This window comes from Camelus dromedarius, chromosome 4 (assembly GCF_036321535.1).
Source record: "Camelus dromedarius isolate mCamDro1 chromosome 4, mCamDro1.pat, whole genome shotgun sequence".
NCBI classification, from domain to species: Eukaryota; Metazoa; Chordata; class Mammalia; order Artiodactyla; family Camelidae; genus Camelus; species Camelus dromedarius.
In genome coordinates this window covers 88,006,577-88,029,323 of record NC_087439.1, presented here as the reverse complement: position 1 = coordinate 88,029,323, position 22,747 = coordinate 88,006,577, and the positions used below count along the sequence as shown (strand labels likewise).

General features: G+C 45.5%; 1 protein-coding gene across 2 annotated transcripts in view; it reads left to right on the top strand.

Annotated features, from left to right (window-relative positions):
- Positions 1-20,145, top strand: part of COL4A4 (collagen type IV alpha 4 chain) — a 119,515-nt gene extending 99,370 nt beyond the window's left edge. Inside the window, exons 41-48 of one of the 2 annotated variants that reach the window (XM_031452294.2) lie at positions 597-752; positions 2,883-2,990; positions 3,941-3,949; positions 6,592-6,717; positions 11,508-11,624; positions 13,079-13,267; positions 15,230-15,516; positions 16,149-20,145. In XM_031452294.2, coding sequence (XP_031308154.2) covers positions 597-752; positions 2,883-2,990; positions 3,941-3,949; positions 6,592-6,717; positions 11,508-11,624; positions 13,079-13,267; positions 15,230-15,516; positions 16,149-16,412 — 1,256 coding nt within the window. In that variant the 3' untranslated portion in view covers positions 16,413-20,145. Of the gene's footprint in view, positions 1-596; positions 753-2,882; positions 3,950-6,591; positions 6,718-11,507; positions 11,625-13,078; positions 13,268-15,229; positions 15,517-16,148 lie in introns of those variants that run through there. The other variant, XR_010380703.1, reaches the window with a different exon arrangement.
- Positions 20,146-22,747: the final 2,602 nt, after the last annotated feature.

The following is a 22,747-nucleotide window of genomic DNA, read 5'->3' as shown; positions in this document are numbered from 1 at the left end:
TTTTAGTAAGAATGGGGTAAAATACATAATCTTATTTTACACTGGAAAAAAAAGGAAAATGCTCAAAATGTGCTAGAAGTATTGAAGCTAAGTAGGAACAGAATTTGGGCTCAATTCCCATGTGTAGACACTGGTTTTCAAATAGAATTTTAAGTTGAATTGAGTGGATATTACTTTTCCATCAGCCAGATTTTTTCAAAAGCCTATTATCTCTCTGCCTTCCATCCATCCCTCCCTCCCTCCCTCCATCCATCCATCCACCCATCCTTCCATCCATTGTGTTAAAGCAGTGGGGTGGGAATACAAAGAAGAACCATAAACCGATACTTCCCAAAGGAGTGGCTCTGAGGAGAAGGAAGGCTTTGCTTAGCTCACGTTGTCTAACAGTTACTAACAGACTGCTTACATCGTTTCTCACCTGGGGCTCCCTGAGACACACTGTTTCACCTCTGATGCACTTGACTTTCCTTTTCTTCTAATTCCTTGCATCCTTGACTGTAAATCATTCAATTACTTTCCCTTAGAAGCTCTCAGGCAGCCTGCATGCATGTTTGTCTTTGAGTGAAAGAAACTTTTTTCCTATTCCCTGTGGTCAGGAAAACCTGGACCTCCAGGGCCCCCTGGGAGCGTTGACCTTCTGAAAGGGGAACCAGGTGACTGTGGCCTGCCGGGGCCGCCAGGTCCCCCCGGCCCGCCGGGCCCTCCAGGACACAAAGGCCTCCCAGGATGTGATGGTAAAGACGGCCAGAAAGGTATGAATGCAAGTTGGTCTTTAAGTAGCCAAATCTGACTTCCGTTATCTGGATTTTGAGGGTCTGGGGTGTGCACCACACTGTGAGAGAATTCTTATTTCCTATGGAAATAGTGACTACATTTTCCAGAATGTCCTGGCTTTCCTGAAGAGTCCTAAAGTTTGGGTAACAGTTGGACAAGTAAGAAGAAGAAACACAAGTTCATCTTTAGCCCCTAATAATGCACTTGATAATTGTCTAGACCAGAACTGAACAGTAGACAATTAATGCAAGCTACATGTAATTAAAAGGTGTAGTAGCCACATTTTAAAAAGTCGAAAGAAATAAAATGAACTTTCATATTTTACTTAACATAATATATTCAAATATTATTTTAACATAAAATCAATATAAATTATCAAAGGGATAATTTGGGCTGCTTGTACAAACCTAGTACCTCTCCCAAATAAGACATTCCTTTCTGCCTTGGAAATCTGGTGTGTATTTTAGACTTACAGCACAACGCGATTTGGACTTGCCAATTTCCAGTGTTCACTAGTCACATGTGGTTAGTGGCTTCTATATTGGACAGTTCAGTTTTAGTCTGCCAACTTTGCTTTTACATATTCACAAAAGGGTCTTTATTACTGAATTCCCTCACTATTGAAGGCTAAAATATTTATTTTAATTAATTTTTACCGAACTGCTAATATTTGGGGATCTTAGTTCTTGGCCACGAGAATTTTAGAGCATTATTAGGTTCATAGAATATTTTGTTGAGAAGAGTCCAACAGTGATTATCCATTTTACCTCCCTTATGTATAAGGAAGCTGGATACCAGAGAGGAGCAGAAGTTGAAGTTTGCAGGAGTCCAATAACTAGCACCCTGCCTGACTTCTGAACCAAATGTGCAATAAGACAAATGATTAGGGCAGAGGGGAGGTCAAAATCACCACGAGGCTGCCATGACTATAATGCAAATGGTGTCCCTGGGATTGCGCAGTGCACAACCTCTACAACAGTACACAGCAGCCCCTTTCATCTTTATTAGCAATAAAATCAATTTTAGAGAATGTGGCTTATGCCTGCAGGTATTTGGGCTTCCAGTTATTAAACCCCAGAAATGGAAAGACATGACAGCACTGTAGTCACTAAGAGGAAGGAGGAGGGGGCTGGCTATACAACCTTGTTCCTCTCCCAAATAAGACAGTCCTCCTCCCCAGTGGTTACCCTAGAGAATGAACCTCCACCTGGAAATATACTTGAGGATTAGGGAAATAGCAAACCATATAAATACAAAGAGTTAGAAATAGTGGTGGAACCACTAATCATGCTTCTTAACTTGCATTACTGGAGGCGTAAGGGCCAAAGAGTGCTTAACTGTTAAAAAGGATGAGGGAGTTTTCCTCAGTTAACCTTTTAAGACTTACATGATGGGAGATATTTGATCTATTCCATAAATATCTATTAGTAACCTACAGAAGTATAGTTGTGAACACATTTAAACAGAGTCCTCACTCTAATGAAGTTAAGCACAGGGTTTCATAGGGGAAGGCAGAAACACTCACATTAAAGGATCCATTGTTAGAGACTGAGGTAAATGCTCTGAGTGGAGTAGTCAGCACACTTCTCTGAGTGCTTATCAAAAGGCAGCTGGGCTTGGGTTAAGATTCCAGGAATGGCTTCCCTGGCGTGATCTGCACTCTGCAGAGTGAGGAGGACTTTGTGGATGGGGAGGAGAGAAGGAACAGCACGTGCGAGGCACAGAGGGGCCGGTGCAGCTGAGACAGAAAGTGAGCAAGAGAAGGGTGGGAACATGGGCCCGGGAGGCACGTGGTCCCCAGGCAGGGGGGCACCTGTCATTATTTGCCCTTCAGTCGCAGCCCTTTGATGGTCTCCGGAGAAAGTTCAGGATTACTGAGCTTTTCACTCTACTTTAGTTTCGTCTTGATCATGGAATGAAAGTCCTTTCGATGTGTTTCCCTCAGACAGAGGCAGCCCTTCGCAGCCCTGCAGAAGCCCTACTCTGCACTCTAAGACTGACTTTGTCCTGCATTGTTTCGAAGTGAACCTCTGAGTGCAGCCCATCAAACTGTCATTGTCTTTATACTGCTTCATTCCCGTGTCCTCGTCTTCATATACTCTTTTTAGGACCAATGGGATTCCCAGGGCCGCAGGGGCCACATGGAATTCCTGGGCCCCCTGGAGAGAAGGGTTTACCTGGACCTCCAGGCAGACGAGGGACCTCGGGTGCTCCAGGTAAGCTTCTGATGCCTAGTCACCTTCACCTAGCAGCCTACACACAGCGTTTTGTTCAGATATTTACCATGAGGGTCATCTTTCAGAAAGTAATCGCTCTGAAATTACTAGCAAACTCTAATAAGTTAAGCCCTTTTGGATAAAGATTGGATTTATCTCAGGCCACACTATGAAGTCTCAGGTTTGAGAAACTTACTTATTAACAGAACAAGGAAGTTTGAAAATTAGGACTTGATTTTTACATTTTTCTAAGGTAAATAAATCTGTGTTCCCTCACATAAGAGGCAAAGACTGATTTGATTATTGGATGCGAAGATTGTATATTCAGTTCCTGTCCTTGAATGCCCTCCCATTGATTTTCCTATATGTTTTATTTAACTTTTTCTGTAAAATACATTAGCTCCTATGAAGATGAAAAGCTATTCGATTTAAGCTCTACAGACAACACGTTTTCATCATAGAATCATTATAAGCCAAGGAAGAGTTGGAAGGGCAAACAGACCTGTGTATCTGAGATTGGCAGAAGTAATATTCTTCAAGATCCTAAATCAATATTAGGGAGTCAGTTCAAAACATTTTGCAATCTCCAAAATTAGCACTCAAGGCCAAAGAATAAGAAAGCCGCGTTGAATGCAGTTTCTATTATACATTAAATTAGGACATATTTGCTGTAAGAAATCAACTCGAATTTTGCGTTGTGCAAGAAAGTTTCATTTCAGGTCTTTCTAGATACGAAAACTCCGTGAATCACAGCTGTTCTTGTCAATAACGGTGATGCGGACTTTTTATGTAAATAAGATGCTGTCAATCTGCTTATCATCAGTACCGTCCTCAAATCAGTATTTACGTTCTCAGATGATCTGTTTCACTTTTGTCCTAATTCACGCATTTAAAATCTCTCTCCACCATATGAAAATCGCTGTGTGGCCTCGTTTCTTGGATCTCTCCAGGTTCCAGAGGTAAGCGTTGCCATAAAATTAATAATTTCCTTTAAATCTTGTGTCCAGTCATTTCCATACTTGCCTTTTCTTTCTTTCTTTCTTTTTTTTTTTTTTTTTACTATCTTTGTGAGTTAAGCTTTGTTAATTTTTTAGATGAGGTGCTGCAATTATATTAGGTTTTAATGCCTTTGCTTCTCGGTACAGATACAGCAACCCCGTATTAGGGGGTCCCCGTGCCGAGCCTCATTACAGGTTGTCAAGCCAGTGTAGGTACTCAGCTTAAATAATTTCCATTCAGGCACAGAGTACAAGCGCTCTCTCTGTCAAATGCTACAGTACATGCCAGTGTAAGTTTCCTGTATAAAGCCTACAACATAAATACAGAGAACGTCCCTAAAACAAGCTGGATCAGCAACATGAAAAGCTGGGTCCCAGCCACCCAGCGAGGGGCTGTGACGAGCCTTCCTCTCCAGCCCGAAGTCCATGTTCAAGGAGCAAATTTCTTTGTGTGTAAAAATGAAAATGCCATTCTTCTTCTCCGCTCAGTGTTCACGTAATCCTCCACAGTGCAAGGGCAACATACTATTCTGTGGCTGGCATTTTCAAAGAGAATAAAAAGAGTTTCTCCAAAGAAGAAAAGGAAACTCGTGAATGTGTTCATTCCAGGCGTCTGTTATTAACCCTAAGGAACGTTGCCTTGAATAGAGACGCTGTGGATTATTTTTAGGGTCCTTAGAAGAGATGCCTCAGCCCCTTTCTTTCAGCTTCTGGTTTATCAAAAAGTAAAGAAAAGTAAAATCAGAATTTTAAGAAATGTTCGTAGTTAAAAATTACCAGCATGTATTTAATGTGTTTTCACTTCAGCCCTTTTAGTGTTTACTCTGTGGCTGAGTGTATGAACTCACCGGAAATAGCATCAACACCCTACATGTGAATTATCAGCCAAACCCCTGCCCGCCCACCCCCTTTCACTTACCTGTTTCCTCCACTCCACCTGCACCGGTAAATTCCCACCATCATGCACCCGATTATTCAGGGAAAAGAGGAAATGCCCACACACATCGCTCTCAAGTCACCCAGAGCAGAAAAGACAAGTTTTACATTAAACTGTACAGTCCGTAAAAACGCCTCCGACTTGGTGTTACTTCTGGTTTCATACAACATTTTACAGGGGGTTCAATTCCAAACAGCTTATAGGGTTCAAGTCCATTTTGCACAGACCCAGCAATCACTGTATAGGCTATGTTCTCATTATGGCCATGTTTTTGAGGATTTTCTCACTGCTTTATCATTGTTGTTCTCAAACTTATTTTGCAAATTTGCATGGATTTTAAGAAACCCATAACTAATAAAACAGTGTGTTTTAAAATACGTTGCACTTCATAGAATTCATCATGCAGATGTTGAGTTCTTAAGGCAGTTTATGGTTTATGATTTTAATCTAAACTGTGCTGTGTATTCACTGTCACTTACTCACCCAAGCCTGAGTTTCCTTTCCCGTAACATTCTAATAACAGTAGTGCACACACACACTCACACACAGGCTGGGTGGGAGAATTTAATCACAAAGCACTTAGCATGAGGTCTGATGCCCGATGAAGCATCCAGTAAGTGTTAGCTGGTATCATTAGGGTGTTATTATTATTTCTTTTCCCTTGTGGAATGTTTGCAGGGTGACTGAATGAAGATTTAGGGGGAAAAAAAAAGTCTTAAAGATGTGAAGGTAACCAGGAAGAAAAAACATTTTAAACCTGGGTGGTTTAGGGCTCCATCAGCCTCCTCTGGGCACATTACATACATGTTAGACGTGCAGATATTGGGGTCCACCCAGACCCACTAACTCAGAAACTCTGGGCTCTGACAAGCCTGATTCTGATGTGGTAACATCAGAACCACAGCTTTACAGCGGTGCTTCTCAGCCCTGGCAGGCACTGGAATTATCTGGAGAGTTTAAAAAATTAGTGATGCCTGGGTTCCACCCCGAGAAATTCCTTTTTAATAAGTCCCAATGGAGTGCCGGCATCAGTATGTTTGAAAAGCTCCGCAGATGGGTTTATTCTGCAATCAAGCTTGAGGGCACTGCCCAGAACACATCCTGTACCAATTAGAGCAGTATTTCTGGGCTGGGGCCCAGATATCAGTATTCTTACAACTCCCTGGAACATTCCAGCGTGCACTCAAGGCTGAAAGTCACTGCTTCAGTGACTAGCAATCCTGAAATTCTGTCTCCTTGAGTAGTGGACACCATGGGAGTCCAGCTGGCCGCAGTGTAGGCTAATGAATCAGAGCAACATTAAACTGGGTTTTAGGAACCCACTGGTCCCTCCCCCCATGCTGGCACCTAGTAAGAAATGGCCCAAAGATTGCAAATCCTTTGAAGGCCCCCAAACTAGTGCCATCTCAGCCAACTTTCACTGTTTCATACTTTTCATTCTTTTGCTTCCTCTGACTGAAATCCCATCTGCTCATTCATTCTTACAGTCCTTCGTTCATTCAACAAAAAGCTTCCTAGGAAAAAGTTTTCATGCAGCACATAGTGAACAAGACAATGCTTCGCACTGTTGAACATTCTAGATTTCAGCGTAGTGTCAGAAGCCCGCCCCAGCAGAGACAGCAGAAGGAGCTTAGGTCCCTCACATGAGTGGTGATTCCAATTTCAGGTGAACCTGGGCCTCCTGCAGACGAGGATGCCTGCCCCCGAATCCCGGGGCTTCCTGGGGCACCAGGCCCAAGAGGACCAGAAGGAGCCATGGGGCCCCCGGGAATGAGAGGCCCCCCAGGACCAGGTACGAGCCTCACGCTGGTTGTTCGTCCCTTGCATCACAGATGGCGGAAATGAAAATCCAGGCGTTTTGCTATGTAGCTTTTTGTCCGGAACCTCAACAACTCGTAGGGATGAAGCGTGGAAGATCCCCTTACTTACACGTTTTTTCTACATTTATCCAAAAACTTAACCATGATAATAATGGGATTGGCAGCTCCCTTCTGTTTTTATGGTGAACTTGTACTTTAATATTTTATACTTGGGCGGCTTTTGGACATGAAATTTTGAAACCTCTTAGCACCACAGGGTAGATGCGCCATCATTAATTAGTCATTAATAGATGTTGGTTTGACTTTGAATTAAAACCAATTGAATCGGGGCTCAGTGGAGCAGAAACAGCTACAAGGGGGCAGGAGGAAGTGTTCCACTTTGGGGAGGAAGAGGAAAGGGGGCAGGAGGGTCGCTTTAAGTGATGGCGTGGGTGGCACTGTTCACCCGGGGGACTTGAGCATTGCTCGGTCGTTGGCACGGTAGAGGATTCTTATTTAAATATTTAGACCAAACCAAACCATTCCTTTAAAAAGTCTCCTCCAAATGGTTCATTCTCTCTTCAGACATCCCCACCTTGCTGGGTAACTTACAGAGATTAGGGAGTTTGAGCTGGTCATCTGTAGGTCACCGATCTCTTTAGACCAAGTGGTGGCAGTGCCTGTGATTCTATATAACAAATTCTAGAAACAAAAGTGCCAGATAACCCAAGAGGCACAAGATCACTCCCTTTCCCGTTTTTCCCACCTCGCAGCTGTGGGTCTGGTTCTTTCTGGCTCAGAGCTAAAGGATTTGGAAGTAGAACTGAATTTGGTGCCATCTGTTTCCCTTGTGTCTCCCCCAAACCCAAGTAGCTAAGGGTCTGCCGGAGTCTGTGTACTTCTTGGGTAGCATGCAGAGCAGCCCTGAGCCTTCCTCGTGTTAGCATGGAGTTCTGTTGTTCGAATTTGCTGCTTTGCGTCTGTGTTTGTGCAGTAAGTTCATTGGGCGTTGATGGGACCAGCTTCTTTCAACAGCCCATGAGCACTGGGAATTCAGAGTAGTTACCTAACTTCTCTTTTCCTTGGCACTCTTTGCATGCATAAGCCCTCAGCCAGTCACTCCATCTTGTTTCAAAACCAAGCTGCCTTGTTGTGTACCTATTTGCAATATTGGGGGCTGGTTCCGTCCCCGCTTTAGCAAAATAATTGTCAAGTAGAAGATGTAGCCTGTCATGGGTTTCTGCAAATTCATTTCAGCCAATACTTCCACACCCCTCTCCTCTTTATAAAGCACGGCACTAGGTGGAGGGCAGTACAGATGTGAATGAGATGTGCGTGTCCCCCTTCCAGGGTCTCACAACCTCATGGCAGAAACAGCTGGCAGAGCATAAGTAGTTCTAAATAACGAGAGATTATAATTCTTGTTTTAAGGGTGTTTCACATAAAAGGCATTAGGATAACAGGACAGGGAGAGGTGATTCCAGTGTGGAGGACTGAGGAATTTAAGACCCCAGCAAGAGCGGGCAAAGCAGAGCTTATCAGGAAAGAGTGGACTTCGAGGAACCAGCATTGTCCAACAGGGAGCCCGCAGGAGCACAATTGGGCCAGGTTGGCCTAATAACCCAGTGACTAAACCAGCTACATCCTTGCTGCTCAAAGTGTGGTCCTCAGGCCACACCCCAGACCTGCCTGATTAGAATCTGCATTTTCACAAGATGCCTGGAATATTTGTACACACATTCAAGTTTGAGAAGGCCTAGCTGCATTGTATGAATGCTGTCCTTAAAAGAGTCAGTGAAGAGTGACTCCTTCATGAGTGACTCAGTCCTAGCTCTAGGTTAAAGTCACCTGGAGGGGACTGGAAAAGTACTGATGGCCGGGCCTCCTCCCAGACCAACAGGACTCAGAGCGGGGAGAGCAGGGCCCGGGCATTGGTGTTTTGGGAAAGCTCTTCAGGTATAGCAGGCACCCGGGGCTGAGTCCCGCTGTTTCAACCGAGCATCAGCTGCGCCCAGATGGGTGGCTGGGCTCACCCGTTGTTGGGGCTGTGGAGAATAACCAGGGAAAGTCACTGAGAAGGAAAAAATCAAATGGGCAAATTGTACACCCTTGAACTTCATTGTTATCTTGGGCACCATCCATAGACTGTGAGTTTCTGAGAGAGGGCTGACCGTCTGTGTGGTCAGCGCAGGTCAGTGCCGGGAAGGAAGGCCTGCTGTCTTGTCATGATACACCCATTGGTTTGCTGACCCTTTAGTCCTGGGCAGCCCTTTCCAGAATCCCACAGTGGCCACGTGTTGGATTCATCTCACTGGGTTGGAAATAAAAGAATGCTCTGAGCTCACCGTGGGGCCCTAGTTTCCTTCTAAAGTAATGGGTGTTCTCTCTGAAGCTGGTAGAGAGAGGCGCCAGCTCGCAGACAGCAGCTCCATCCAGGAGGAGGCTTCTGCCCAGTAACCAGACAGAAGAGGGCATCTCCCCGCACCGGGGAGGAGATGGATGAGGGGAGGAGGTCCTTTCTTGCTTACTGAATGATGACCATGTAAGAACACAGTCCAGGCACTGCAGGGCATTCCGAGAGAATCTGTTTATGATCCAAGAGGTGAGAAAGATGACAGCCCCCCAAAAGCCAGGAACACACCTAATGCCCACAATGAACGTGGTGCAGTCGGGTGCAGAGGGAGGGGCTGCAGGTTGTGGGGTGACGGGGGGAGGTCCGTGGGGCTGTGCTCAGGTGGGCGATGGGAGAACAAAACGTAAAGGCAGTGAGGTTTGGGGGATGCATTTCAGGCAGCTGCAGGAGGCCGGGGTGAGGGGAAGTCAGGTCACCTGAGCACGACCGCCCCTGCCCCACCCCGTCAGGTGGCTCCCACGCTAAGAACACGTCCCCAGAGCGGAAGAGAGGGACAGCTGCTTAAGTGAGCCCTCTCGGACTCGGTGGGTGGTTGTAGGCTGCCTGGTGGCAGAGAGAACAGGAGAATGAGCGAGCGAGGGGGAGCCGGAGAGAGAAACACAGGCAGAGATGGAAACCTGGAGGGGCTTAGTCGTTCAGGTAACTAGGGCCAAGGGCCATCCACTTCCCCACCACGGGCAAGGACCAAGTCTGCTGCCCAGACCGAAGGAGACTGAGGCTGATGAAGTCATGTCTTGGCCAAAAGGAACCAAACACTCAAAGAACCGCTCAGGTATCAGTGTGGTGGCTCTGGCCCCAGGGAGCACACCTGAGCCTCCAGGCTGGCCACCAGGCGGGCTCTGGCGATGATGGGCACAGCCCCCGCACTCGGCCTGCTGGGCCTGCCTCCCCTCCGCACATGGTCGGCGCCGTGACCTTTCTGAGCCTCAGTCTCCCTCCAGCGGCCTGGCCTGTGGGAGCATCTCATCCCGTGGCTGCTGTGAAGACTGAATTGGATAATCCACATAAAGGGCTTAGCCTGTTGCCTGGCACCTTGTAACCCTCCATAAAGAGCTGAGAGTTTTTTTTTGGTTTTGTTTTTTATTGAAGTATAGCTGATTTACAATGTTGTGCTAGTTTCTGGTGTACAGCATAGTGATTCAGTTATACAGATATATATTATTTTTTCATATATTTTATCATTATAGGTTATTACAAGATATTGAATATAGTTTTTTTGCTTTACAGTAGGACCTTGTTGTTTATCTATTCTGGATATAGTAGTTTATATCTGCTAATCCTGAACTCCCAATTTATCCCTACCCCCCTCCTTTTTCCTTTGGTAAGTATAAGTTTGTTTTCTATGTTTGTGAGTCTCTGTTTTGTAAATAAGTTCATTTGTGTCATTTTTAAATTTATTTTTTATTCTTTTTTTTTGGAGGGGGAGGTAATTAGGTTTTTATTTATTTATTTATTTTAATGGAGGTACTGGGGATTGAACCAGGACCTTGTGCATGTTAGGCATATGCTCTGCCACTGAGCTATACCCCTCACCTTGTGTCATTTTTTTTAGATTCCACATATAACTGATATCATATGATATTTGTCATTCTCTGTCTGACTTACTTCACTTAGTATGAAAATCTTTGGGTCTATCCATGTTGCAGCAATGGCAGAATTTCTTTTTCATGGCTGAGTAATATTCTATTGTATATATGTTCTATACAACTTCTTTATCCAGTCTTCTGTTGATGGACATTTAGGTTGCTTCCCTGTCTTGGCTGTTGTAAATAGTGCTTCTATGAACATTGGTGTGCATGTAAGAGCTGTTTGTAAATATTGCTATTCTTGCTTTAAATTTAACTTGACTCTCAACTGGCTGCATTAAGTTTTATTCACTCCATTCAGACTTCCAAAAAAATCATGATTAAGGATAATATTTAATTACAAAAGCTATACATGTTTAATGTAAAACAAAATGGAGTGTAACCTTTAAAAATTGTGAATCACTATATATTGCACACCTGTAACTTACAGAATATTGTACAGCAACTATACTTCAATTTTTTTTAAATCTAAAAAAAATAAAAACAAAAAAGAATATGAAGGAAATGTGAAAACATCTCACTTATCACCTCACTGGTCCGGCTTCAGATCCTGCCTCTGCCCATTACTGGCTCATTGGCCTTAATTTATCAAGTAACTTGACCTCGCAGAGCCTCAGTTACCCCCGCTGCAAGTGGAGAGGGTCTCACCCCACCTCCCGTAGCTGCGGGATGAGATGAGCTGGTGCAGGCTGGTGGGCAGGGGAGGCCCAGGGCCGGCACAGGGAATGCTAGCCTGGCGGAGGTCACACTGTTGTCACCACTGCCATCGTGAACTTTCCCGCAGGGTGCAAAGGGGAGCCCGGGCCGGATGGCAGGAGGGGCGAGGACGGCCTCCCAGGGTTCCCTGGGCCTCCAGGACAGAAAGGGGACATGGGAGAAGCGGGCTGCCCAGGAGAACCAGGTAAGGAATTTCGGCTCCTCTTCTCTCAGGCACAGGGGAGCTGACAACTGCATACAGACCCCTGGCCTCGTAGGCATTCGCCTTAGACACCCAGTCATCAGGCTTTAGGGAGACAAAGCCTCCAGAACAGAATGGGGTGTGTCCTCCATGTTCTGATTGATTCTCAACCATCATAAAAACAAAGCCCTGTGTCCATTATTTTCCCAAAACACTATACATGACCATAAAAGGCACAGCCATTTCCACTCTTTGCTTTTCCGAGGGGAGCCTGGCATTGGCTGTGTGATCACTTTTGAGAGGCTGTGATGATCTTAGGGACGGCGACAGTGGTTGAATCACTTGGCCTCTGGTTTCCTGAGTTCATTTTATCATAAGCCATTGATAAATTTATAAAGAATTTTATAGGACTTCCTTAATGAGAAGGATTTCAGTAATGAGAAGCAGGTGAACGGGGGTTGGGGAGCTGCAAGAAAATGGAAGCTGCGGTCAGAAAGCTGCATCTCAGCTTCGGCAACGTGGAGATGGTTTTCATGCAGAAATGCGGGCCCAGCGTTCCCCGCACTCTGCTTTTCTAGCCTGAGACCTTAACTCAGGAAATCTTGGCGGGTCAAACAAAACATGTGAGCAGGCCTGAGTCAGTCCACAAGCCACTGCTCTGTAACTTCTGGTTTTCAGTACAGATAAAAAGAACTGCCCATCTTCGAGAAACAATTAAAAAAAAATACCCCTTTTGATTTCAAAGTCTAACTTCACCTGTTGCTCTCAGCAACTGGAAATCGGCACGGGCCTCCTGCAATGGGCCAGCCCCTCAGAGACGCCAAAGGAGACAGACCCTCTCACGCTCTGTTCATTTCCCATCTACCAACGAGATCTCTAGAACGAGGCCTTCCTTCCACCTCCCTCATGAAGAAGAGCTCCAAGGCCAAACATGTGGATTCTGAGCTCTTGTCCTTCTTAGGATGGGACTGACGCAAAAGCGGGACCGTGGGACGAGTCTGGGGGGTTTCAGGAAGACCGACGTGGAGGTCCCCATCTCTGGATGAGCAGGCTGCCAGTCTAGTCGGGGAAGGCGGGGAGCCCCTACACGGGGCGTGTACCCCGTTCTAGCTCATTTCTTCTCAGTGCCTACCGTTTTCTAAGTATTTCACTGTTTACCTTTTGATGATGCTTGTGTTGTTTGTCATTTCTCTTCTTCAGGTAGAAATGTGAGCTCTAGGAGGGCAGGGATCTTTGTCTGTTTTTATGCTAATGTAGCCCAAGCAGCTGGACGGTGCTTGGAACAGCATGGGCACTTGCTGAACGAGCTGTCTGTAGACGCTGCAGTCGGGCGAGGGGGACATTCCTCCCTGGTCCCTGCATGCTTGGCACAGCACCAGACAGAGATGCTCAGAAGTGGCTGTTAAATTGAACTCCCTAAACCACCTTTACTAATTGATGTTTCTTTGTTCCTCCAGGCCCTCCTGGAGCCCCAGGGGATCCTGGGCCCAAAGGGTTTGGCCTCGGGTACCTCAGCGGCTTCCTCCTGGTTCTCCACAGTCAGACGGATGGAGAACCCACCTGCCCCGCGGGCATGCCCAGGCTCTGGACGGGGTATAGTCTGTTATACCTGGAAGGACAGGAGAAGGCTCACAATCAAGACCTTGGTACGTAGACGCCACATGGCCACCCAGGTCCGTGGCTTAAAACTTTTGAGTTAATTTCATGGATTCATCATCTTACATGATCACTCATCTTTAACTACCCTGCTAACTCTCAACTAAAAAATAGTTTAATATTAATTTCTAAGAACTTAATAATTCTGTTAAACCAATGATGCAATGAGATGCCAAATAAGTTCATTCTGGCTGTAATTATTATTATCTGATTACTTATTATTGGTTAAAAAATAATTTTTCCTTTTAGTTAAGTGTAACTCTGATATAAAATGCAATTTTTATTTCCCAGTGTTAATGATTAAATCAAGACATGGTCGGTTCCTATGTTTAGGAGTAAAATGGTGCATCATAGCCCCCTGGCGATCATATGCTGTGGCATTAGCCAACACCAACTCCTCAACCTGCTCCAATTTTTTTTAATTGAAATACATTTGACATGTAACATGATGTAAGTTTAAGGTGTACAAGATGCTGATCTGGTACATGTATATATTGTAATATGATTCCATCGTATCAATAGCTGGCACCTCTCTCATATCATGTAATTATCATTTCCTTTTTTGTAGTGGGAATAGTTAAGATCTAATCTCAGCAAATGGGACGATGTGATACAATACCGTTGTCTATATTCATTACACTGCACGTTAGATCACGAGGACTTATTTACCCACTAGTTGCAGACGTATACCCTTAAGCAACATCACAACTTTATTTTGAGAGTCATCCCTTGGTTTTTTTTTTTTTTTTTGAGAGTCATTACTAGTCAGTTTTCAGTGGTAGATTTGTAAGCCACAGGAGCTGACTGTAAGCTGAGGCGTAAGTACCTGGGTGCAGCACACACGGTCTTTCCAGAATAATGATGGTTGAACAAGTGGGTGCAGGAGGGCTGTGCCAACGGCGACAGTTGGTGGTGGGGTGAGTGTTGTCACAGCTCTCACTGGGCCACGACCCCTGCTGTCAGTAAGGGAGGTGACAGGGTGCAGGCCTAGAGGGGCAGCTCCTTACATGTGTACCCCAGGGCCACCTCTCCTGCCCTAGTCGAACCATGCTCTGCAGAGCCCTTGGAATAAGATCCACAACTCCTTAACGAGACTGACACAGCCTGCATCTTCTGGCCTGATTTTCCTCGGGACACCCTAGAGACAGACACAGACATCCTCTCCCCACCTTCCCTCTGCTGAACTTCTTCTTTTTTTTTTTTTTACATTTTTTTATTGAGTTCTAGTCATTTTACAATGCTGTGTCAAATTCCAGTGTAGAGCACAATTTTTCAGCTATACATGAACATGCATATATTCATTGTCACATTTTTTTCTCTGTGAGCTACCGCAAGATCTTGTATGTATTTCCCTGTGCTGTACAGTGTAATCTTGCTTATCTGTTCCACATTTTGAACTCCCAGTCTGTCCCTTCCCACCCCCCGCCCCCTTGGCAACCACAAGTTTGTATTCTATGTCTGTGAGTCTGTTTCTGTTTTGTATTTATGTTTTTTGTTGTTGTTCCACTGCACTTCTTTAAGATCTTTGAGCTCTATGCTTTCTTGGTATCCCTGGCCCTCTTTACTGCTGTCTAAATAGGGTTTTCCTTGGCTCGGTCACCACAGTCTCCAAAAGCAGCCAGATCTTTTTCATAGTTCAGGTCCTAGCTCAGAGTCACTTCAACCAGCCAGCCTCCTTGTGAGCCCCAGGGGCCCAACCTTCTCCATGCAGCTTGCCCTGCTGTTGGCCCATTGCCCGTTCGCTCCTCCAGCTCCCCCGCTGGGCCAGGCTCCTGAACAAGTGAGGAGCGGCTGAGTGAAGGAGGGCTGGCCGGTGAGACCCGCTTTCACGGCCACGGAGGGAGGCTCCGGCCAGGGCCTCCAGGCGCCGGAACGTGTGCCCCAGATGGCCTGCGAGCGGAAGGTGGCGCCAGGACAGGCTACTCGTACATCACCTTGTCTTCCTTCCCCAGGCCTGGCGGGCTCGTGCCTTCCCGTGTTCAGCACGCTGCCCTTTGCCTACTGCAACATCCACCAGGTGTGCCACTATGCCCGGAGGAACGACAGGTCCTACTGGCTGGCCAGCACGGCGCCGCTGCCCCTGATGCCGCTCTCGGAGGAGGAGATCCGGCCGTACATCAGCCGCTGCGCCGTGTGCGAGGCCCCCGCGCAGGCCGTGGCGGTGCACAGCCAGGACCAGAGCATCCCACCGTGTCCACGGGCCTGGAGGAGCCTCTGGATCGGGTACTCTTTCCTGATGGTGAGTGCACCATCCTGTAACACCCCTTCCTCGCCCCTTCCGTCCGGCCTGGACAGAAATTCTGTGACTCCTGTACAGACAGACAGCATAGGACAGGCGGTCCTGAAGGCCACCACATCCCATAGCTTGTTGAGATGCAGGCCATTCTCTTTTTTTAATGCCAATTAATTCTATTCTATTCTATTCTATCCTGTTTTATTTATTTATTTATTTATTTATTTATTTTTATGCTTTTTTTCCTTTTTCCTTTCTTAATTGAAGTACAGTCAATTTACAATGTTGTGTCAATTTCTGGTGTACAGAACAGTATTTCAGTCATAGACGAATACACATATATTCATTTTCATATTCTTTTTCACCGTAAGCTACTATAAGATATCGAATACAGTTTTCAGTTTTATCACTTCGGTAGAATTTAGAAGATGGAGTTGCTTCATCTCTCAGTGCTGGTGGTTTCATTCTGCGTGCACCCCCTGCACATCTCCTGGCCTCCTTCCCTAAGCTGAGCATAGCTGCTGCTTCCTGGAATAATTTTTAGGAGGGATGTCCAGTCCAGCCCAGGCCTGTCACTGAATGGGCCTGGGGTTGTCTGTGGGTGTCTGAGCCCTAATCCTCTCTTGTCGTCCGGGCAGCACACAGGAGCTGGGGACCAAGGAGGCGGGCAGGCCCTCATGTCACCTGGCAGCTGCCTGGAGGACTTCAGAGCCGCGCCGTTCCTTGAATGCCAAGGCCGGCAGGGAACTTGCCACTTTTTTGCAAATAAGTACAGCTTCTGGCTGACGACGGTGAAACCTGATTTGCAGTTTTCCTCGGCACCATCACCAGACACCTTGAAAGAAGGCCAGGCCCAGCGCCAGAAAATCAGCAGGTGCCAAGTCTGTGTGAAGCAGAGCTAGACGCCCGCAGGTCACCGTCAGGTGGTCAGGAGACACTTCCAACTTCCTAGGGGGCTAAGGCGTCCTGGGCTGTGCTAAGAGATTCAATGGTGCTCATCTTGGACCCCCGTTCCCGCTGTTCCTTCTGTTTCGAGGTGGTTACTCCCACAGTGCTGTGTTTCCTTCCTCTGTTCAGGATAGACTGAGCAAGTGTACACGTGTGGGTTTGTCTGTGCCGACCAATCCCGATGAAATCCAGATATTCTTATTTTATTGGATGGTGGAAACGCTGGCTTTATTTAAAAGTATGCTAATTCAGGGGAAGGCTCAGAGATGATAAAGGCCACGTTACAAATTACATTACTGCAAACTCATTCATTGGTTAATAGCAACTCAAACAATTGAAGTCAATTACTCTATATAATACATTGGGCTTCTGGATGGATTTTACAGGAAAAAAATAAATAGGCCAACAAATGAAACTAGAAAGTAGAGATTTCCTACGTTTCAAAACGATTGCCTCCGTAATCTATTTTTCCATGCACTTTAAATAATTGTAAAACCATGACCCAAGGAAATTAAAAAAAAAAAAAATCCACACAGCCAGCCTTAACAGTTCATTTCAAAGCAGAATGATTCATTATGCCAGGAAGGACCACGGTCGCTGTATCCCAGAGATGCGACATTAGCATAAAGCACATCACAGATGAACATAAAACATTATGTTCTCTTCTGCATTTTTCAGAGGATAGAAATGCCTACTTGGGCAACCCTTTGGAAAAGTAGCAATTATGGAAAAAAATATGTTCAATAAGGGATTAAGAGCCTAAAAGCTATTAATGAATATTAAGGCAGTGATTCACAAAAATGGACTCCCCACTGCAGTGAACTTCCAAACAGAGCGCTTTTCCCCAGTCGGGGTCTGGCTTGTCCGCTGAGCGTGCATGTGTGCTAATGGGATGGAAGCCACACGGGGCTCACTCAGGCGGTGACGTTCACACAAAGCATCTCCCCCGGAGTGCCCACAGAGCTGCCTCACCTCCCGCAACGGACACTTTCCCTCCATCCACATAATGGCATCTCATATGGGGAAGTGACAGAGCTATCATTATGCACTTGGGAGAAAATTAAGGACCGACTTAATTAAACTTAGGTAAGAAGATTCATTTAAGTCATCGTCACCCCACCAGAAAGACCTGGCACTATTTTAAATGAAAGAAAGACAACTTACAATTTGAATTTCATGTTCCTGTTATTGGTCCTTTACAGGAGTATCCTGTTTTTCCAACCTGAAAAACATTCATGTATTTTATATCAGTATTAGACCAAGGCAGCAGTTTGACATTTGGCATCTTTTATAAAAGTTTAGAAGATACGTCAATTTACAATGAGTAGTTTTCTGTATTGCAAAGGATATGTTTTCTATTTTGCCAGGAATTCAGGGGTCTAATGCTAAAAATCAAAAGGCTTATTGGAAAAAGATTTTTAGGAAACTTGCCTTCCTCACTTTAAAAAGTGTTATTTTAGAGAAAACTAAAAAAATTTCTCATGAGAAAGTGACATTCATTTTAGTGCTTAGTTTCAGTGCACTCAAAAAATAATTAATACTTGATTAAAACTAGTTTATAAGAAATGTTTTTCTTGCCAAACATTGATTGAGACGGTGCTCTTACATGCAGAATATATTTCAAGTGAATCTTGCTCTGGGCTGCCCCTCAGAATGGCAATTTATTTTAAGTTTACTTTCTGGTAAAAAGAAAAAAAATGTACATTTTAAGATGAAATATTTTCTTGATGTACCAGAATATTTCCTAGTTCATTTGACCTATTGATTAATTTTTAAGCTCTGCTAGGGCATGTTAAATATTTTTTGTACACCTGAAATTCAAGCCAATTTCAACCTTATTTATAATTACACTTTTTTGTTTCCAAAAGTTTTATCATAGATTACTCAAACACAAGCCTTCTAAAAATCCATCTGGGTCATTCATGAATTTGGTCTGAGAACAGTTCCTGGGAAGAGGTAAGGGGTGACTGATGGGCCATTGAGAAATACACCTTGCTTGCTATTTTAAACACTTTAAGTTTAGTGTTAGAATATTATCTTAACAAGCTAGCCAAATAAATTAAAAAAAAACAAACAACAGGCTGAATTAAGTGGGCAAGTTACTCCACAGTGAGTCTGGGATAGTGTATAAGACTGTTCAGAATCCTGGTATCACAAGGGCCCGCTCTAAATGCAGGACAAACGCTGCCTTTTGATTTTGAAAAATTATTTTAAATGGCCAAGAAAGCAACACAACAGAAAAAAATAGTAACTTGGCTTGGGGGACCACGTTATTTTAAGCTGTTATTTTCTTTACCTGCTTACATATCAATGTTCTTTGAAATATCATCTCTCTCTGATGGATGAACAAAGCTTCAGAGTTGCTCTCCTAATCCATTACTGGTGATTAGCCTTAAAATTTCCTTCCCCCACGCCCCCTCCCCCAGCTGGTTGGTTGGAATGCCTCTGGATTGCCCAAAGGGGGTTGCTCTGGGTGGCGAGCTGAGGCACGGGATGTTTCTTCCGGGTTTGTATTCTCAGCGAGTGGAGCCCCATTCATATTCCCCAGATTCCCTCTCTCCTCTCAGACGCCTAGACCTAGACATCGGTCACCACTTCCTGTGGATTGCTCCCTCCTGCTGCCGCCTCACTGCACCTGTCTTAGCACAGCCTTTGTCTTTCGCCTCTGCTCTTGTAGTAGGCATCACCCAGCGGATGCTTCCAGCTTCAAATCCCCATCTTCCTTCTCTAAGATGCAGACTTGGTTTCGTTCTCTTTGGCTTCATGTCCTTCAGGGGCCGCACTGCCTCTGAAGCCCAGATGACTTCCGCTGGGGTGACAGTCCTGCGGGAACTGCCCGCAGCTTGCCCTCTGCTCATCACAGGGGCACGCTCCTGCCCGTGACTTTGCCCTGGTCTTTCTACCAGGGAAGTCGCTCCTCAGATAAGTTTACCCGGCAGACAGCTGCTTATCTTAGACGGAATGAGTTGGCAGGGAGGAGAGAGAGTGAAATTTCCCAAGGAGACGTGGCCTCCCTTCTGCTGCTCCCAGGACCGGTCGTGGGCCTGTCCACCACCTCACGCTTGCCCCACTGCTCCTTCATTCTCTTGCTAAAATGTGAGCCCGCGAGGGCAGGGACCACGCTTTGCTCACCCCTGTATGCCCAGAGCCTACGCAGAGCCGAGCCCGTTGTTAACACTTAATTCTTTGTTCACTGACAATTCAGTTAGCGTCACTAGGCATTAGATGTTCAGCTCTGGGTCTAGGGTTCTCATCAACAACCTAATTACAAGGATAAACCGTTTCTTAGTTCACAATATTTTAACATGACAACCTATCTGCCCACCCACCACCTCCTCTTAGAACTATTGACGGAAAGCCAACTGATAAACTTTAACCGTCACCCTCTCCTGAAAAATAGCTTACTTCGCCATAAACTGAAATTTCAGAAATAAGATTTGAGAGACTTGACAATGAGACTGTTCACTGAACTGTGATGTGACTCAGTGTGTGCTGCCACCTTACCCCCTCAAGATGGACAAGCGTCCCAGTGCACACTCACCTCAACTAAGTCTGTATACATGCTATTTGTGCTCAGGAAAACGGTCAACAGAATGGTCCACTAAAACTGGATTTTACCAAGGATTTTATTTTGAGCCTCTTAGAGATTATAATAAAGCAAGTCATTCTGTGTGTTCCAGGAAATTACATTAGCTTTGTGTTTCTGTCGGCTCCTCAGATTAATCTGATAGTTATGACTTTTATTTGGCGTGGCTGCAAGAATAGTGGAAAGATGGGAACTTTAGAGTTGGCTGCACCCAGGTTTGAATCCAGCTCTGTTGCTTTCCAGCTGTGTTACCCTGGGTGAGTTACACCAACTCTCTGAGCCCCCTTTTCCACATTTACAAAGGGGACATCACACCTCCTCTTGCAATGAAAATTAAGTTCGATTATCTGTCTAGCACATAGCAGTCCGCATACATTTATCATGGTCACATCTTCTACTTAAAACAAGCCATTGCGTATGAAAGTATTTCTGGGGATTTTTTTACATAGGAGAATGACATAATGATTCTCACAGGGCGTATGAATTTACTGATTAGAATGATTTATACCAGGCCAATTCTTCATGACTTTGGGAGTGCTATTTTATTTCAGTTCTCAAAGTTACTGTACCACACACACACACACAAAATCACAATTTCCTGCAGGGACATTATCAGGAAGTTCTGCAGGGAACAAAACAATTGACATTAAAAATCAGTGCTCTGCGATTGTCACCGTTATTATCTACCAAAGACTCTGCATAATGCGTTTTAAACTACCAAGTCTGGCTGCCACATCCATGTGAGATGCTTGAATTTTATGGTGCTTAAATATTTAATGATTCATAGGAAAACAATGTGAAATGTGTCTGATAAATTGTTTCCCTTTCTCTAACCTATGGTTGTAAAGTTAAAGGTTTTCAACATGTAAAATTTGCAGAATGCCTGGTCTGCTATTGACACTTAAATCTCTGTTGTATTACAATTTATAATATCACTTATTATATATAAAATTCTGTGATGACCTCCAAAAACAATGGTGTTTTATTTGGTGCGTTAATTTTCTTTCAAGCCAATACGGCCAACCTTGGGGCTGGCTTCGTGGGGACAGCGGGAAAGGTTATTACATGGTTGAAGTGTGATCTGCCGATGGGACAAGCATGGGCAGGGGGGTAGAAAATGACCCCCTTGGCTTAGAAAATGCATGGGATTCTGAGGCTCCAGGAAGCACTGTCCTGTACACAGTGATGGGGTGGGGGATGGATGTGAACCCGGGCCTCAGGGCTGGAGGGTCAGTAAAAACCACTGCTGAGTTGCGTGCACCGTGGGCACGGGGCTCATCCTGTGGGTCTCAGCTGTCTGTCCCATTAGTTAAAGGAGAAGGATACACCTGCTTTACAGGGTTACTATAAGAATTAAAAGTAAGCAATGTAAATGCAAAGAGATATAAAACAAAAGGTACTGTTACTGATACCCAGAGTAACCGAAGTGAGGGGTGAGGGGCAGTACGTTCTCTGAGAGCCCACGTTGCTGAGCTGGGGATCGGTGCCGTGCAGAGCCTTGTGGAGTTACGTTTTTTAAGTAGGAGGGAATTTCAGTGGCATTTGGTCTAATCTCTCACTTGATAAATAATTACATTCAATTAACATTTCTTGAGCACCTACTATGTGATGGGAACTGTATGAACCTGGCTATCGGGACTCCCCTTAACCTCTCAACTATCCTATTTTACAGATGAGCAAACTGAGGTATGGAGAGAATGAGGAACTTGCTCAAGGTCACACAGCACCCAGTAGAACTTGAACCCTGGTCCGTCTGTTGCTGAAGAGTGTGTTTTACCCACTGCACAATTGCCTCCCACGAGGTTCCCCACTGGTGGACTGGTTAGAAAATAGAAGGTCCCATTTAGATGTCCCTCTGGGGCCCCAAACTGCTGCCATCACTCAAAGCCCGGTGCCACGGGGCCTCAGGCAGCCCACCCAGCTCTGATGACTGTCTCAAGCTGTTCTTGGAGTGAGGGTAGTGGGGAACACACGAGACCACAGTGATTCTGGGGGAGACCAGATCCATACGCCAGGCCTCCCAGGCCCTTGACGTACAAGGGCCACCATTCAGGGGAACAAGCCGGAGAAAGAAGCTTCTGGAGGTCTTACCTGGAGACTCAGGCACTGCGGCGCCAGCCCAGCTTAGCCGTTTCTGCTCTCCCACTTGCCAGCAATGCCCATCCTGGCTCGTCTCCTCAAAGACTATATACCCAGAGTTTATAATTTTATCAGCTGAAGATGAGATTCTCAGCCAGTAATCAACATTATCTGTTTGGAAAAAGTAGGGAAAGCTTTGCAATGAGGAGTGAAAAGCTGTTCTGGTCCCAGAGCAACCAGTCTGCTTTACAACACGTGTTACACAGTAGAGGGTGGATCTGGCCCGGCGCCCACGTGGGCAGCTTGGACCCACCATGTGCTCTGCTCCCCCGAAAAATGAGGAGTAACCAGAGTTACCTCCTCATCTGCAGCTTCAGGCTGGCCCGCGGGCACTTGTGACAGGCATCTTGTTTGCAGAAGGAAGGTGGGTGTGCGGCTGCAGGGTTGTTTTCCTCAAACCCATTCCTCCTGCTGAGGTCCCTTCCTCTCTTCTCCACTCAGCCCAACGAACCAGCAGGGGACGCTGTTGAGCACCTGCTGCCAATCCTGCATCTCTGCCGTCACTGCTCTGAGTCTCCAGCTCTAAGCTGAAAATGGGAGGAGATGGGTTCTCCATCTGCCAGG